Source organism: Arvicanthis niloticus, chromosome 24, assembly GCF_011762505.2.
Source record: "Arvicanthis niloticus isolate mArvNil1 chromosome 24, mArvNil1.pat.X, whole genome shotgun sequence".
NCBI classification, from domain to species: Eukaryota; Metazoa; Chordata; class Mammalia; order Rodentia; family Muridae; genus Arvicanthis; species Arvicanthis niloticus.
In genome coordinates this window covers 21,338,532-21,356,189 of record NC_133432.1, presented here as the reverse complement: position 1 = coordinate 21,356,189, position 17,658 = coordinate 21,338,532, and the positions used below count along the sequence as shown (strand labels likewise).

At 43.8% G+C, this 17,658-nt stretch overlaps 1 protein-coding gene across 2 annotated transcripts in view; it reads left to right on the top strand.

The window, feature by feature from the left end:
- Positions 1 to 17,658, top strand: part of Galnt17 (polypeptide N-acetylgalactosaminyltransferase 17) — a 428,653-nt gene that overhangs the window by 321,712 nt on the left and 89,283 nt on the right. For both annotated transcript variants that reach the window (XM_076923061.1, XM_076923062.1), the window contains exon 6: positions 14,656 to 14,773. In XM_076923061.1, the coding sequence (XP_076779176.1) occupies positions 14,656 to 14,773 (118 nt within the window). The remainder of the gene's footprint in view (positions 1 to 14,655; positions 14,774 to 17,658) is intronic.

Sequence of the window (17,658 nt, the reverse complement as noted above, 5' to 3'; positions counted from 1 at the left end):
AGGCATCTGTCACCAACTGGATTAGAATCTATAAAAATTTCTGGGCATGGTGTTTACTGGCTATATAGCTACTGTAAATGGAAAATTGTAAAGGGAAACCTCTAACTGTCCAGGGGGCCAGTCATGAGAAATTCCCAGGGTACACTTTATTTAATTCCAAGAACTGAAGCAAAGAGAAGAGGGTCTCTTTCCTTTTGTTTCCTCGTGACTTGTGTCTAGGGGGAACTTTCTGAATGTGGGAATAGGAGGGTGGGTTCTCTTTACCTGTGGTACAGTGATTGCTGACTCAGCACCTCTGAACTTTGATATTTCCTGTTGTCAAAAGTCTCACAATAGTGACCCAAAGGTGTAGCTGTGTACAATAGATGGAACTCAGCCTGTCTGAGCCTCTCAGCCTCTGTGCCCAGAGGAAGCTGGACTTAGTCTTCCTGCTTTAGACTCTGAAAGCTCTCTGGTGGTCCCAATGTATAAGTGTCTAGCTTCCTCTGGGAGTCTCTCAAGAGTCCACTAGTTCAGGGCTTCTTAAGTTTTCCCTAGCTCATGACTCCTGTCCTGGCTAGTTTTACGTAACTTGGCACAAGCTAGAGTCATCAGAGAGGAGGGAGCCTCAGTTGAGGAAATGCCTCCATAAAACTGGGCTGTAGGCAAGCCTGCAGGGTATCTACTCAATTGTGGGTAGTGCCATCCCTGGTCTGGTAGTCCTGAATTCTATAAGAGAGTAGGCTGAGCAAGCCTGAGGAAGCAAGCCAATAAACAGCTCTCCTCCGTGGCCTCTACATCAGTTCCTATCTCCAGGTTCCTGTCCTATTTGAGTTCTTGTTCGGACTTCCTCTGTGTTGAGGTTTTGTGTTTTACTGTTTACTGTAATGCTAAGTGCTGGTCTCCAAGATTTGGAGTCTGCACACAGCCTGAGGGTCCTTGCCCCCAGTTCATTCTGATTGGTAAATAAAGACGCCAGCAGCCAATAGCTGGGGAGAAGAGACATAGGCGGGGTTTTCCAGACTAGAAAAGGCTGCCCAATTGGGTTAAGAGCAGCCCAGGTGGAACATAGTAAATAGTAAGTGATAATTTGGGGTTATTGATGGGAAAGTAGATTCTAACAGCGTTGAGGGTAGGCAGTTGTGCCACTATTATGCTGCTTAAGGCATATTAAAATATAAAGTCTTTGTGTGTGTGTGTGTGTGTGTGTGTGTGTGTGTGTGTGTTTCATTCAAAAACATAAATGGTCTACGGAGGGAAGAAAGCCTGTGCTGGTATTGTTTAAAAATGATTACAATACCTTTGATGATGAACAGTGATGTGGAAGCATAAACCCTTTCCTCCCCATGCTGCTTTGCTCATGGAGCTTCATCACAACAATAGTAAACCTGACTAAGACCAACTCCTTTTACATGGGGCATTTCCATACAACCCCAGATATGTAGCTTTATAAGATTTGTATATAAATTAAGCATTTGCTGGTAATAGATCATAACTTTAAGTACTTTGGAGAGATGGATCAACAATTAAGAACACTGTGGCACTTGGAGGGAACCCGAGTTTGGTTCCCAGCACCCATGGGGCAGCTCACAACCACTTGTACACTGGAAATCGATCTCAGACCTCCTGGAAGAATAGCAAGCACACCTAACCACTGAGCCACCTCTCCAGTGCCCACACACGTGATGCTGAGTTCATTGCTGGCCATGACATGCCTGGGAATCTTTTGCTGTTGTAAATTATTTGGTCTTTTCCACATTCAGTTATATACCCCAATATGAGACCATGACCCACAGTTTAAGAAACTTGACATACATTTGGGTGAATTTGCATGTGTTTTCAATTCTTTTCACTTAGCTACTAGTGTGTGTGCATGTGTGTGCAAGGTATGTGTATGTAGGTATGTGTACCATACCACATGTGTGGAGGTCAGAGGACAGAGGACTTTATAGATTTGATCTCTCTTTCAGTCTTTAGGTGGTGTCTGGGGATCGAACTCGGGTCACTAGGCTTGCTTAGTAAACACTTTACCCCAGGAGCCATCTCACCAACCCAGGACTCACCTATATTTAAACAGCAGAAAAGCTGAGAACTCGTGTCATGTTATTGTATCTACATTTTTGCAGTACCAAGGCTTGAACCCAGAGCCATGTGTGTACCTGGCAGAAACTCTACCATTGAACTGCATCCATGGTCTCTGAGAGTTTCATTGATTTTTTTTCCCTTTTAGCTTTTGCTTAAATTCTGTCCCAAACTTAGTGTTAGACTTATGGCTTTAGCCAGGAACAGAAGAGAAAGCCAGAGAGGAGGGAGGAAGCACAGACATTGTGTTTTCATTGGTAGTGAAGCAATTTTCTAACAATAATGATGAAACACAGTAAGTACTATCTCACATAATGGAGTTGATTACCCATTTTCTAGTTTTTTTCCTAAACAGTAGGTTACGAGCCATATACAATGGTAGGTGGCATTATTGTTTTCCCTGTTTCTCAAATAAAGAAGCATACAATGGCTTCTTAAGGATTTGGGGGGAATTGATTTAGTTGAGAGAAGAGCAGAGGAGATCAAAGTTCCTATTGACTATCAGTGTGCAAACAGCTCTTACCTCTGAGAGGAAGAGGGAATTTATGCTGGAGTCCAATATAAGATGCCACAGTCCAGAAATACAGACTTATATTACCCCCATACTCTATGTTTCAATGTGGTCTTAGTTCATGAGCTTTTTTTTTTTTTATGGTAGAAAAAGTCATTAATTAAGACACTTTTCTTTTTGAAAAAGATTCATTTATTTATATATTTTATGTATATGAATATTTTGTCTGCTTGTATATGTTCACACCAGAAGACACTGGATTCCTCGAGACTACATATATAGACAGTTGTGGGTCGCCATTTGGGTTTTGGGTGTTGAACTCAGGACCTTGGGAAAGTCAGCCAGTGCTCTTAACTGATGAGCTACCTCTCCAGCCCTGATTAAGACATTTTTCAAATAGATTTCTAGAAGCATTTGATAGGTGAAGCATGGAAATTTGTTCCTGACATCATATTCTTAACCTTTTGGTTGGAACCCCCAAAACTTTATTTTATTTTTCTTTTATTCACTTCCCCTCTCTCTTTCTCTTCCTCTCATCTCTTTCCTTCCTTCTCTTCTTCCCTCTTTCCCTAACTCCCTCCCTCCCTCCCTCTCTCCTTCCCTCCCTTTTACCCTAGTAATAAACTCAGGGCTTTGAGCATACTAAGCAAGCAGGTCTTCTGTCCCTTAAGGTACATCTGCTCTCTAGTGACTCCTGTGCCCTTGTCCCCTTGCTTTCTGTGAGTGCAATAATCCATCATTCTTTCTCTGAAGCCCACAGCACAATTTCAGTTTCAATCTCGATATATATATTAAAAACAGCAGTAACTCTATTTTTCCAGATCTGAATTTGGCTTGCTCTCAAGTCCTAATTTTCCCTCATGATGGAGAAGAAAACTCATGACATTGTTTCATGGTAGCCCCCATTTCTTCCAATTGGAAGTATGATCCTTTCAGGAGAAATTGCTCTGTTGAATGAGGATTTAAACATGCTGTTCTCCGTAAGCACTGTTCTGCTTCAAAGCTCCTCACTCTCTTCCCTCCCATCTTCAGTAATGATTACAGAAAAGCAAGGGGAGCCCCTACTGCCTCACACATAGATAAGCAAGGGGAGCCCCTACTGCCTCACACCCATGGAGCTGTGTCTTGACAGCAGGTCCTCTGTCCAGGATCTTCCTGGCTTCTGCTAGTTGACCTCATGCCGCGCATGTCTGGTTACTCCTTCCTGAAGTATTTGCCTCAAAAGAGGCAGACAGTACTTCTAAGGAGTGACTCATAATGTTCTCTATCCTCCATAAACATGCACATACAATACATGCACACACACATGTATGTGCAGCTGTGTACATGTATGTACCTGCATACACAAATATACACACATTCAAACAATAGCCATTACCCAAGCTTCCCATGTTATCCTAAGTTAAGCCAGCATTGACACCCACTGTAGGGTCATAGCCCCTTCCTGTGCCTTCACTCGGTAGGTAGTCATCTTTGATCTTTAAAGAGGATTTGGGGGAGATTTAGAAACTGTTTCTCTCTCTCTTGCGCCTGGCTCATGCACTTGAAACCCTATTGAGATCGCTGTTTTTAAAAATTAGACTCAAGTGTTGGCTTTGTAGTCACAACAGACAATCTCCTTCAATTCCTTCCATCCCAGCTCTGACGTCTCCCCCTTCTCAAGGTTGTGGCCGCCTCCAGATGGCAAGGCAAATGCAGGAGAGAAAAGCCCACACACAGCTTTCAAAATAATTGTTGTAACATTCTACTCAAAGACACTTTCTTAAAGAAGATGAGCAAGGCCATCTGAGCCAGGGCCTAACATGGACCCTATTCAGATTCTGAATACGATTGTTCTCATCTTGTTATCCTTGGGAGCACAGTAAGCGGATGCTGAGAACTATCTAAAGGTTGGTAAAGTTCATGGTATTTGCTGAAGACTTCACCAAGAGGGACTTTGAGGTTAAATAATTGCAACTCACTCTCTCTTTCTCTCTCTCTCTCTCTCTCTCTCTCTCTCTCTCTCTCTCTCTCTCTGTGTGTGTGTGTGTGTGTGTGTGTGTGTGTGTGTGTGTGTGTGTGTGTGTGTGTGTGTTTGCGAATGCGTGCAGTATCTGGGAGGAGGTGCTGGGTCTAAATGTGTGTGGAAGGCAGAGGTAAGCTTCAGTTGTCATTCCTCAGATGCTACCCATATATATATTTTTTTTTTGAGACAGGGTCTCCCATAGCTTCGAACTACCAATTTGAAACCAGGCAGGGTGGACACCAAGCCCCAGGGATCTACCTGATTTTTTTTTGTTGTTGTTGTTGTTGCTTTTTTTTTTTTTCCTTCTTGATGCTGGAATGTTGGGCATGTGCCACCAGACCCAGCTGGTTTTTTTCTTTTATTTTTTGATTTTTGTTTTCTTTTTTTTGACCCAGGTTCTGGAAATCAAACTTGAGTTCCTGTGTTTGCAAGGCAAACATTTCACTGTCTGAGCCGTCTCCTGAGTCCCACCTGTACTTCTTTCAAAAACATCTTTTAGATGCTTTCAGGGGACCTCAGTGACTCTACTTATAGTAAGCTTGAAGCTGAACTTGTGGCTGGGTTAGTTGCTTCTTGTCACTGTGATGAAAACATCCAAGCCAACCAACTTAGAAGAGGAAAGGTTTGTTTGGGCTCCCAGTTTTAACAAGTTGGTGGCTCCATTGCTATAGGCCAGTGGTCAGATTGAATATCCTGGTCACACGACCCTGCAGCAAGCACAAAGAAAGGGGTGGCAGGGAGAGTGATGTACTTTTCATAGACACTTTTTTTTTTTTTTTTTTTTTTTTTGATGTGGAGGACAGGGTTGTCGTTCTTCTCAAATTATCCACCTAATTTTTGAAACAAGGTCTTTCACTGACCTGAAACTTACCAAGTAGATTAGGTTAAAACTTGGCCAGCAAGCCCAGGAGACTTTTTGTGCCCTGCCCATGTGCTGGGTTTAAAAGCATATGCCATCATGGCTGGCTTTTTAAATATAGGTTCTGGGAATGAAACTTGGGTCTACATGATTTTCTTTTATTGGATATTAAATTTACATTTCAGATTTTATCCCCTTACCCCATTCCCCCCCCCCACCCAGGAACCCCCTATCTCATCCCCCCTCATAGACACTTCTAATGAGAAGAGTTGGTTCCTGTTGTAGGGCCTATTAAGGTTTGAAAATAAAATATCCTTCTCACAGGCTCAGGTATTGGATGCACAAACCACTGCTGGTGGTTCTAGTTTGGAAGGTTCTAGAAACTATAGGGAGTTGGGGCCTAACATGAGGAGGCATGTCCTAAGAGGTTGTATGTTGCCTCGAGACCCTTTGTTTTTACTCTCTCTGCTTCTTGTTCATCATGATGTGAATGTTGTTATCTCTCATACACCCCCACCATTGTGCTATTCATCCTAAGCATATGGGGCCAAGTAGCTATGAAGTGACTCCCCTAAAACTCTGAGTCACAATAAAAATGTCCTCCTTTATTTTTGTCATGTATTAGAATTCAATTAGAGTAAGACTGATGACTACAAGAGATATTTTTCCCCTATTAAAGTTCAATTTTTTTGTTCCCATCAAGACATCAGTGATGAATATTTGTCTATAAAAAGAATCAGCCCAGGAATGGGTAGATGTCTCCAGTGGTAAAGGGCTTGCCACACAAGCATGGGGGCCTAAGTTCAAACCATGCCTAGTCTGCTTTCTATTATGGTGATATGCACCATGGCCAGAAGCAAAATGGAAAGGACAGGCTTGGTTTCAGTTTACAACTCTCAGGAGGAAAACAAGACAGGAACTCAAAGCAACTGCAGAAGAATCCATGAGGAAACACTGCTCACTGGCTTGCTCCCCATGATTTGCTCAGATTTCTTCTTCCTCTCTTCTTCTTCTTCTTCTTCTTCTTCTTCTTCTTCTTCTTCTTCTTCTTCTTCTTCTTCTTCTTCCTCCTCCTCCTCCTCCTCCTCCTCTTCTTCTTCCTCCTCTTCTTCCTCTTCTTCCTCCTCCTCTTCCTCTTCTTCCTCCTCCTCTTCTTCCTCCTTTTCTTCCTCTTCCTCCTCCTCTTCCTCCTCTTGCTTCTCCTTCTCCTCCCTTTCCTCCTCCTTCCCCTCTTCTTCTTTTCTCTAAGATATAGTTATTTTATTTTATATGAATGATTGTTTTGCCTGCATGTATGTATTATATGACATGCATACCTGTTGCTCACAGAGGTCATAAGAGGGCATTGTAGGGTTCCCCGGAACTAGAGGCATGGTTGGCTGTGAACTATCATGTGGATACTGGAAACCAGGCCTGGGTCCTTTGCAAGAGCAACATATGATCTCAGCTGCTAAGCCATCTTTCCAGCCCCTCAGCTTGCTTTCTTATGCAACCCAGGACCACCTGCCTAGGGGCGGCACTGCCTACAGTGTGCTGGGCTCTCCCAAGTCAATCATGAATCAAGAATGTCCCACAGACTTACCCACAGGTCAGTCTGGTAGAGAAGCATTATCTCAGTTGAGGTTACGTCTTTCTGGATGCCTTCTAGCCTGTGTTAAGTTGTCCAAAATCAATCAATCAATCAATCAATCAATCAATCAATCAATCAGTCAGTCAGTAACCTGCACATTATCATAACCTACATAAAAAAGCCAGGTCTGGTGGCATGATGATGACACCAGGCAAAGATAAGTGGGTCACTAAAGCTCACTGGCCAGTCAGCCTGGCGGACTTGGCAAGCTCCACATTCAGTAAGAGACTCTGTGCCAAAGTAAGGTAGTGAGTGATGGACAATCAACATCTACCTCTGTTCTACATATATATGTGTACGCTCCCAACTCCCTCACACCCCTCATAGCTCTCTGGCTAGACAAAAACAGACAACATGGTTTACTGATACCTATCACACATCTTTCTGTGATTGTTTTTTCCGAAACATTTATCCATCCATGTCTCATCTCACAAGTTAACTAAATTCACACTTGAAAAAAAAAATATGTCCCAGGCTGGAGAGATGGTGCTGGGGTTAAAACTGTTCTGCCAGAGGATCCAAGCTCAGTTCCCAGCATCCACAGATGCTCACAGGCACCTGTAACCCCATCTCCATGGGATATGATGCCCTTTGCTGGATTCTGCAGGCAACTGCACAGAGAGCTCTGTGAAGTGTTGCTGGCTGATAATGGCTTAACAGATCACCCTGCTTTTGCAGAAGTACTCTTCAAAGACCTATCTGCAAATTGCTTCCTCAAAGAGTAAATCAAATGTGATTAGCAAAGAACAAATGTGTTATGCTGACAAAATGGCTCATAGGAGACATCTCACCATCTCACCGGAGAAATCGGAGATGGTCTTTGTTTCCTTGGAACAAGCCTGAGCAGAAAATCAGTCAGCCAAGGAAACACGCATTCGGAAACTGACGACTTCAATCCCCACAGGCAGCTTTTTTTTTTTTTTTAATCTGTGAACAATCACACAGGAAGAGAGAGGAGATGAGCCTTTCCTTTATCTCCCCCACAAACAAAGCCTCTTAATACCCAGGAAGCCCACTTTCCCTGGTTGGTTGGAAGGAAGTTGTTTCAGGGTGAATTATCTCCCCAGCAACAAACACAGAAAGACGCTCCCTCCTTTGAACTACGAAGCTCTGGCCTTTGGGTCCGATCTCTGTGATATGTGTGTTTGGGATACGGAGTGTGTTTTTTTTTTTTTTTTTTAAAGGCAGGGGCCCTATCCCTTTTGGAATTTATCTGTGTAGCACGAACAAAAGGAACTCCAGGTATTAAGCAACTCCCCTGTGCAAGCTACGACTCTCCAAGCCTGCCAACTCCTTTCCCCAAATTATATGTTTAGTGTTTAGCAGCCACAGGTTCCCAAGGAAGCTTTAGAATGGGACCTCTTGGTCCACACACTGGACCAAGCAGTGCTTAGCTGCTGTTGGTATTAGCATATCTGGTTGGGGAGCGATAAGATACTGAGGAGTGGGCCTGAATCTGTCGCCACTGGGTAGTTCCTGGATTCTCGCTGCCTCTACAAACCGAACCATGCTTGGTCAACTCTTATTACCCCTACTGCAGTTTGGGCCTGAAATGGTCCCTGAGACCCAGCTCCCCAGGGAAATGGTGATGGGAGGTAGTGGGACATTTAAGAAGTGGACTCTGGGGACTGGAGAGATGGCTCAGCAGTCATGGAAGTTGACATTTAGAACAACCAGAATAGTCAGTAGAGTATTTCCCATACAAGCTTAAGGACCCAAGTTCAATTCCCATAACCCATGTAAAGTGTCAGGTATGGTAGCATGTACTTGTAGGCCCAGGGCTGGGAAGGTAGAGATGGGAAGATCCCTTGGACTCCCTGGTCAAGCTCTTCTTGGTGAGCTCCAAGCTAGGGAGAGGCCCTGTCTCAAAAAAAAAAAAAAAAAAAAAAAAAAAAAAAAAAAAAAAAAAAAAAAAAAACAAGGGTGAGGGGCTAGAGAAATGGCTCAGTGTTTGAGAGCACTTGCTGTTCTTGCAGAAGACCTTCAGTTCAATTCAGTTCTCAACACCCATAAGGCAGGTTGGAACCAGCTATAATTCCAGTTTCGTGGGATTCAGTGCTCTCTTCTGACTTCCATAGGCACCAGGCACACATGTAGTATACCCATGGTCAAAGTAATTGTATATATATAAAAAAAATGAATAAAATATATTTAAAAAAAAAAAAAGATCAACAGGCTATGGGAAGATGTCTGACTTGGTAAAATACTCACCCTTTAAGAATAAGGATATGAATCAGCCTGAGGACAAACATAAAAATGCCTTACCCTGGGGCTGGAGAGCTGTCATCAGCTAAGAGTACCTACTGCTGTTACAGAAAACAGGGGTTCAATTCCCAGCACCCACATGGTAGCTAACAACCATCTGTAACTACAGTTCGAGAGAATCTGACTCCCTTCTCTGCATCCACCAGGTACACACGTGGTACACAGACATTACATGTAAACAAAACGCTTGTAAAATATGTATGAAAAGTGTTTAAAAATATTTTTTAAGTGCCAGGCATGGGAGTGCACCTTTGGGAGGCCAATTCAAGTGGATCTCTGGGCCTTGCTGGCAAGTCAAGCTAGCCTACTTGTCCAGTTCCAAGTCAGTGAGAGGCCCTGTCTCCCAGTGAAGATGGATAACACCTGAAGAATGACAACAATCCTCTGACCTCCCCATGCATGTGTATACCTGTGTGCATGAGCGCATGTGGGCGGGGCGGGGCGGGGCGGGGCGGGGCGGGGCGGGGCATGGAATGGAGCTGCTGCTGGGGGCAGGAGTTTCTTCCTTTCAGTCTCCTTCTGCCCTCTGACCACTAGGCAGTTTTCCTCTGTGTTGTGTACCCTGTCTGCCCTTGTTATCTCGCACGCCCTGCGGAAGCTTAAAGGCCATGCAATCAGGCTGGCTGGCCAGGCAGCTCAGCAGAGAAAAGCGCTAGACAGCAAGACCAACAACCTCGTTTAATCTTAGGGACTCACATGGTGGAAGGAAAAAACTGACTCTTGAAAGTTGTCCTCTGGTGGCGCACGCCTTTAATCCCAGCACTTGGGAGGCAGAGGCAGGCGGATTTCTGAGTTCGAGGCCAGCCTGGTCTACAGAGTGAGTTCCAGGACAGCCAGGGCTACACAGAGAAACCCTGTCTCGAAAAACTAAAAAAAAAAAAACAAACAAAAACAACAACAACAAAAAAAACCAAAAAAACAAAAAGTTGTCCTCTGACAATGATTGATGATGACGACAACGACAATGATGCAACAACAGAACTACCTGATCACGTATTGGAGTGTTTCAAACCAAAATAAACCTTTTTTTTTTCTTTATAAATAAACTAGCTCGGGTGTTTTGTGATAGCAATGGAGAGCTAGCTCAACACAGTCTCTGAGTGTCTGTTCCCTCTGACAGGAAATGGGCTTAATGGTGTCTCTAAAGTAGTACCACTTTGAGGATTATGAATCTCCAAAAGATTGCCAGTAAAGTGCTTGGCTGGACTGAGTCACTCAATGCAGACAGTTTTCCTCATCACCCCACTCCTGTTCTCAGTATGCAAGTCCTGGAACTGAAGGGCAGCATCCCCTCATGGACCTCCCTCTGTTCATGGGGAAGCACATGAAAGAGTCCACAGAGCATCATCACTAAGTGCACTGTAATTTGCAGGGTGTTATCAACCAAGATGCCTGCTGCTAAAGAGGCTGACAGAGTTGTCGCTAAGCTCTGTGGATGGAGGGTTGGTCCTAGGACCCCACCATAGTTACCCAAATCCAATATGCTCAAGTCTCTTATGTAGACAAGGTAGTGTTCCCATAAAACCTACATCATTCCCAGGCCATTAATCACCGCAACACTGAAAACCTCAGCACAGTGTCAGCACGCAAGTTTGTGTTATACTGTTAGGGAGTGAGAAGGAGAAGACAAATCCGGACATGTTTAACACAGGTGCAGTTTTGTTTGCGAGTATTTTCAGGTGATGGCTGGTTGAGTCTAGGGGTGTAAAATCTATGAGCAGAGGTCTGGCAGCAGTAGCTACTGAAAGAACTGGGGCTTACCATTCTCTGAGAGAAAGAGACTCTGAAGCTCATGCTAAGACATCTGCGAGAATGCTGTTGATTGGCTTTGTGGTGCTGTAGATCAAAACCAGGGCCTTGCATATGCTTAAATAGGTGTGCTATTACTGAGCCACGCCCCTAGCCTCCGCACTTTGGTATTCTAGGCAGGTGCTCTACCACTGAGCCACGCCTCCAGACCCTCACTGGGGGATTCTAGGCAGGTGCTCTACCACTGAGCCACGCCTCCAGACCCTCACTGGGGGAGTCTAGGCATGTGCTCTACCACTGAACCACGCCCCCAGCCCCTCACTGGGGGATTCTAGGCAAATGTTCTACCACTGAGCCACACCCCCAGCCCCTCACTGGGGGATTCTAGGCAGGGGTTCTACAACTGAGCCATGCCCCCAGCCCCTCACTAGTGATTCTAGGCAGGTGCTCTACCAAGAAGTCTCTTCCAGGATGTACTACTATAGGTGTGTACAACTTGCTCATCTAACTGCTGGGACAAAATACCAAACAAAAGCAACTAAAGGAAAGGAAGGTTTTATTTTTGTCTCATAGTTTGAGTGGATACAGTCTATCATGGTATGGAAGTTAGTGCGGCAGAAACTGGAACTAGTAACACTGCATTCATATTTAGTCCAGGACCCCAGCTTATGAGATGGTGGCATCTAGATTCAGGCTAGGTCTTCCCACCTCAAAGAAGCTAATCTAGAAATTCTCTCATGGACCTGTCCAGAGGTTTGGTTTCTAAGAGAGTCCAAATCCCTTCAAGTCAATAATCAGTATTATCCGTTTGGATTAAAGATAATCATTTTACCTATGTCTTAAAAGGTTTCTTTCCTTCCAACATAGCTGGAAAAACATGGTGGATCATGAGGGATGTTTGTGATAGAGACTCCCTACATTATAGGGGACCAAGAATCAGAGGCTGGAAGCAGGGTCAGGAGTATGAGCATCAGAATCCTACCCCTTTAGTAACCTACTTCCTTTACCCCCAAAGGTCCTCCCAAATAGCCTATGTGGCTTCTTTCAATCCAAACCACAGAAGATGTGGCCAAACATATAAAAAGGGCCAGCGGAGAAACCCAGAACACTTTGTACCTCTGAATGGGACTTCTCATGGCTACCACCCACTCTTGGGCTGAGTCTGTCTTCCTTCCCTTCTCTTTCTCCCCCTCCCCCTCCCCCTCTCAGCTGGCATGGTCATGTGCAGTGCACATATTTTGTGAAATAGCAACAATAAAGTGATTGTTTTTAATTTCTGTCCCTCTCCTCTATAATGGAGCTATTAGGGCATTGGCAGATTCCCTTAACACGATGATCATTTCTGAATGATTTTCAGTTGGAATGTTTGTGATAATAGTAGTAATTGCAGTCGAATTTGGAAAAAAAACGAGGCTGTAAGCACACATTCAAGAATCTCGTCATCCCCAGAGTGTTATCAACCACAGCTCACATGGCTGGACAGGTGGCATGGGTGCCTACAGTGGAAGTGAGGCTACACTTTTGTTCTCAGTTCAACAATGGTGAGGATGGGGCTAGCTCACCTGCCACCAGGCACAGCGGGTCCCATTGTTTCAAGAAGCAGCTTCTTGCCAAGGAAATGTTTCTCCCAGGCAAAGGATAGCTGATCATTTTTAAGGCCAGTCAAACGGTCTCAAAGTAGCCAAGCATCCCGGAACTTACCAGCAATACTGGACCAGCCTCAACTCCTTAAAGTAGCCCATGCTAGATTTGAACTTAACTGGGTAGCTGAGGCTAAACTCATCTAGTAACCCAGAGAGGTCTTATACATATGCTATGCCCTAGGCTGGCCTTGAGTTCAGCATGCTAGTATTGAACTCACTATGTGGCCCAGGTTGACCTAAAACTTGTAATGTAGCTCAAGCTGGCCTTGAACTTGAGACATAGTGAAGGCTGCCTTGAACTGACTCTGTAGCCCAGGCTAGCCTTTTGCCCCAACCTCCCTCCTACAAGGATTGTAGGTGTATATACCACTATGTTGACTGTGTATCTTTTAACTACTAAATCTCCACATCACTTACCAGTTAGTCACAAGGTTCTGCTAAGAATCCCACCTGTTCCTGGCATTGTGGGGTACCCCCAGAGCCCTGTGTCTGCATTTGCTTCAAAGCAATCCTGTATCCTGGGGTCTCATTTTAGGATTTCTATCATCCTCTCCTTTCCACAGTCTCTGTCAGACTCCTTGACACTATGGCAGATTTCAACCACCACCTTTTCCCAAGATGCCAACAGTGATCTCATGACTCTTGGTTCTCCATCAGGAGCAGCTTCCCATCTCTTGTCTCTGAGCTCTGATGAACTACCCAGGATGCAAACAGAGAGGCCAGGCTTCCTGGTGTCTGGTCTCCTACCTGTGGCTTTCCTGTGTAGCCAGGACTCACACTTGTCTAGATAGCTGTCTTAGTCTTGTCCTGGTGAGGAGGCTCCCAGAATATATAACTGTTTTACAGGGGAGATGTCTCAGATACTCATGGACACCAGGATTTTACTCTCTAGTTCTTCCTTTAATCACCAGATTCCTGATTCATTGTGTCTCTAGACAGAATGTGAATCTTTTGGATTTTTTAGATTAGAGACTCTATGCTAGTTATTTTTTCCAGTTCTGTGACCAAATATCAGACAAAAGCAACTTTAAAAAGGAAGGCTGTGAAGTATGCAATCCATCATGCCCATAGGAGCGTGAGGCTCCTGGTCACGCTGTATCCAATCAGGATAGAGATGACTGCTGGTACTCAGCTTGCTCTCTCTTTTTATTGGTCCCAAACATGGGGTAGTGGCACCCTCCACTTGTGGAGGACGGGTCCTTTCTCCCTCAGTTAAACCTATTCAGAAACATCCTCAGAAGCACACCCATAGGTGTGTCTCCTAAGTGAGTCCAAACCCAGTCAGGTTAACATTGAAGGTTAACCATCACCTGTTCTCTGATATGCCACTCATGCTTCAAGATTGGTCAATCCTTTCTGCTTCCTTGGGTAGAGCAGATTATACCTGCTGAAATTAATTGAGACAGCCTCTTGATCTCTATACAATCAGTCTGCTGTTCCCAGAGTGCAGTGAGAACCACTCTTCATGTAGCAGACATCATATTGTTCACCCAGTTTGCCAGGGATCTGGGATATTCCTAGATGCTTGAGTTCCCTGTTCTGCAGCTAAAGGCAGCCTTATGAAGAGATGCAGAATGGGGACATTGAAGACTCAAAGAAGACTAGGACAGAAATCCCTGCACACCTTATGGAAGTGGTTCTTAACCTGTGGATTACGAGACCTCTTTGAAGGTTAAAACAACCCTTTCACAAGGGTTATCTAAGGTCATCAGAAATATCAGGTATTTACCTTATGATTCATAACCATAGCAAAACTACAGTTAGGAAGTAGCAACAAAAATAATTTTATGGTTTGTGGGTCATCACAACATAAGGAACTGCATTGAGGGGTCACAGCATCAGGAAGGTTGGCAACCACTAGCTGTGTTGTTTGTCAAAAAGACAAATATTTGCCTATATATTGATGATCTTGCTTCTTTCTTTCTCCCATAGGACACCAGCCATGATTGGCTGCTCATTTGTGGTCAACAGGAAATTCTTTGGTGAAATTGGTCTGCTGGACCCTGGGATGGATGTGTATGGAGGAGAGAATATTGAACTTGGAATCAAGGTTGGTAACATGGCATCTCTTCCTCCTGATTTGTGATGGGAGCCTCATCCTTGAGGTGTGTTCAAAGGCTCTTATAGTTTTTAAGTGCGATTTTCTTATCCCAGGGCATCCCAGTAAAGATATTTGAACAGAGACATCACCATAAACATCACTTTCTTAAGCGGAGGTGACTTGGGCTTTTCTTCTCTAAAGACTGAGCAGTGTATCTTATGTCTTAACAACCTGCTGTGGACATTAAGTGGAGGGTCAGGTGCTCCCTTACATCTGATTTCTCTTAGAAACTACTATCTCAAATTAAAATTTCTATCTTAAGTATTTTGATGGTGTCATGGATAATTTTAATTGTCAACTTCACAGTTAAATCTAGAATAAAATCTGAAATCACCTGGTAATAGTCTCTATGAGGAATTTTCTAGATCAGGTTGACTCCGTGGGCATGTTTGTGGGGACTGTCTCAATTGTTGATTGATGAAAGAAAACTCAGTCCATTCTGGGAGGTGTTATTCCTTAGGCAAGGGATCCTGAACAGTATAAGTGAGCTGAAGGCAAGCAAGGAAAGAAGGGAGTATTTGTCCTCTCTCTGCTCTTGACTGTGGATGTGATGTGACCAGCTGCTTAAGTTCCTGACTTGACTCCCCCCGCCCCAATAATGAACCTAGAATTGTAAACGAAATAAACCCTTCCTTCTCAATATTGGTTTTTGTCAAGGTATTTGTCTCAGCAACAGAAATGAACTTGGAACAACTCTCTACCTTATTCCTTTGAGACAGGGTCCCTCACTGAACCTACACTTAGACCAGGCTAGAAAGTCTCAGGAATTCTCCTGTCTTCATTCCATATAGTGCTGGGGTTACAGCTTCCTACACGGGTAATGGGGAATTGAACTTGAGTCTTCATGCTTGCACAAGTGCTCTTTCTGTTGAGCCCTATCCCAGTGCCTCTTTATTTTTCTTTGAAGACAGGAACAATGTGAGCATCTCTGTATAGTCTGACAACAGAATGGATGAACGGAAAGAGGTTACATCAGGGGAGAAAGCATGTGGGTAGGGTTGAGGTATTGTCTGTGCAGAGTATAGCTGTACATCTGGAAGGATCCCCAGGGACAAGAAGCTCTGTAGGGCTGTTCTTGGTGACAACAGAGCTTGTTGCTATAGCTCATTAGAAGGACAGTCCTCTGCCCATCCTCACAGGGGTTTTCTTTCCTTTTACTCCTTTTCTTTTGACTTCTAGGTTGAACGGTTTTGTTGGGCCATCACTGATGTATAAGAGTTGCATATTTTAAAGGTGTTCAGTTTGCGGCGTCTTGACGTACAGTGTGAAATGATCAGTATCGTCACCACCATAACATACCCACATCTATGTAGTTGCTGCTGGGGAGAGATGAATTTAAGATCTAATGCCTTAGAAAATTAAGAGGGTTTTGCTTGTTTGTGGCACTAGGGATGGAACCCAGAGTTTAGTGCGTGCCAGCCAAGTTTGCTGCCAATCATTAACATGGTTTTGTGTGTAATGAACACATTATAACTCTACATAAGTAAACAAATAAATCTTAAATATACATGTCAGAGATTTTTTTGTATATTTTTCATGCATGTGTGTAGCAATTTTTTGTATGTGTGTGTACACGGAGGCTCCAGGTTCATGTCCAGAATCATTCTTCACTCTTCCATCTTATTTGTAGAGGCAGGTCTCTCAATCAAACCTAGAGCTCATCAATCTGCCTAGTATTGTTAGCTGACTTGCTCTGTGGATCTTCTGCCTCCTCCTTCCAAGGTTGGAATTACAGATGGTCTGCTTTGTGTAGTTTTGCTACCCCTACTTAAGCTCTAGGAGAGGGACATGCTATCATCCCTTGGATCTACAGATAAATAGACACACACACACACACACACACACACACACACACACACTTAATTTTTAACATAGCTTATAGCTCAACTGTTGGACACTCCTAATCTCCCACAGCTTGTGTGTCTAATCTCCCATCTGGGGAAATGGCCTGTGGCCACTCTGCCCAAGATCTCACATTGCTGGTTGGCATGATGAAAATCCCTTTCTCTCCCCTGTGTCTGCTAGCTTGGGTGTGGAAACCTAAAAGTTCCACCTATTCTGCCCAGCTCATTGGCTGCTAGCATCTTTATTGATAGATCAAGGACCAATTGGAGAACAGGACCTTAGCATCAGAACCACCCCTACAATAGTCCTCCATGTTCACTTCATATTTACATGGATTTCTGGGGATCTAAACTCCAACCCTCAAGCTTGTGAACCAGGTTTGTGTCATGCATGTATTTTCATCACAGCAACAAAAAGTAGCTAATGTACCAGAGTTTTGTTTTAAGTGAAAGAGATCTCTGAATGCTATTTGTTTTATAGGTTATATTCCTGGTTTATACAGCTTGTATAAAAAAATAGTTAAATAATGAATGTATTCTTAAGAAATGGATTCCCATCCAACTGGGTCTGGTGGTGTGTGCTTGTCATCTTGGCACTCGGAAACTGAGCTGAGAGGATTAGGAGTCCAAAAACAACCTAGGCTATACTGAAAGCTTATGTTTGGAAAGAAAGGGGAGGAAAGAGAATGGAATGAAGAAAGGGATAAATAAGGAAAGGAAGGAAAAAAAGAAGGAAGGAGGGAGAGAGGGGGAGGGAAGAAAAGAAAAGGAAAAGAGAAGCAGAGAAAGAAAAAGAAGAGAGAACAGAGTGGAGAACTTCCTTCATGTACATAAATACAGTTTTTGATCATTGTAAGCATTCATTTATGTACACAATGTATCTATAAAAATGACTTGAAGGGCTGGCAACATAGCACAGTGAGTAAAGGCAGACCCCACTTAGCCTGACAACCTGAGTTAGACCTCCAGAATCCACATGAAAGAAGGAGA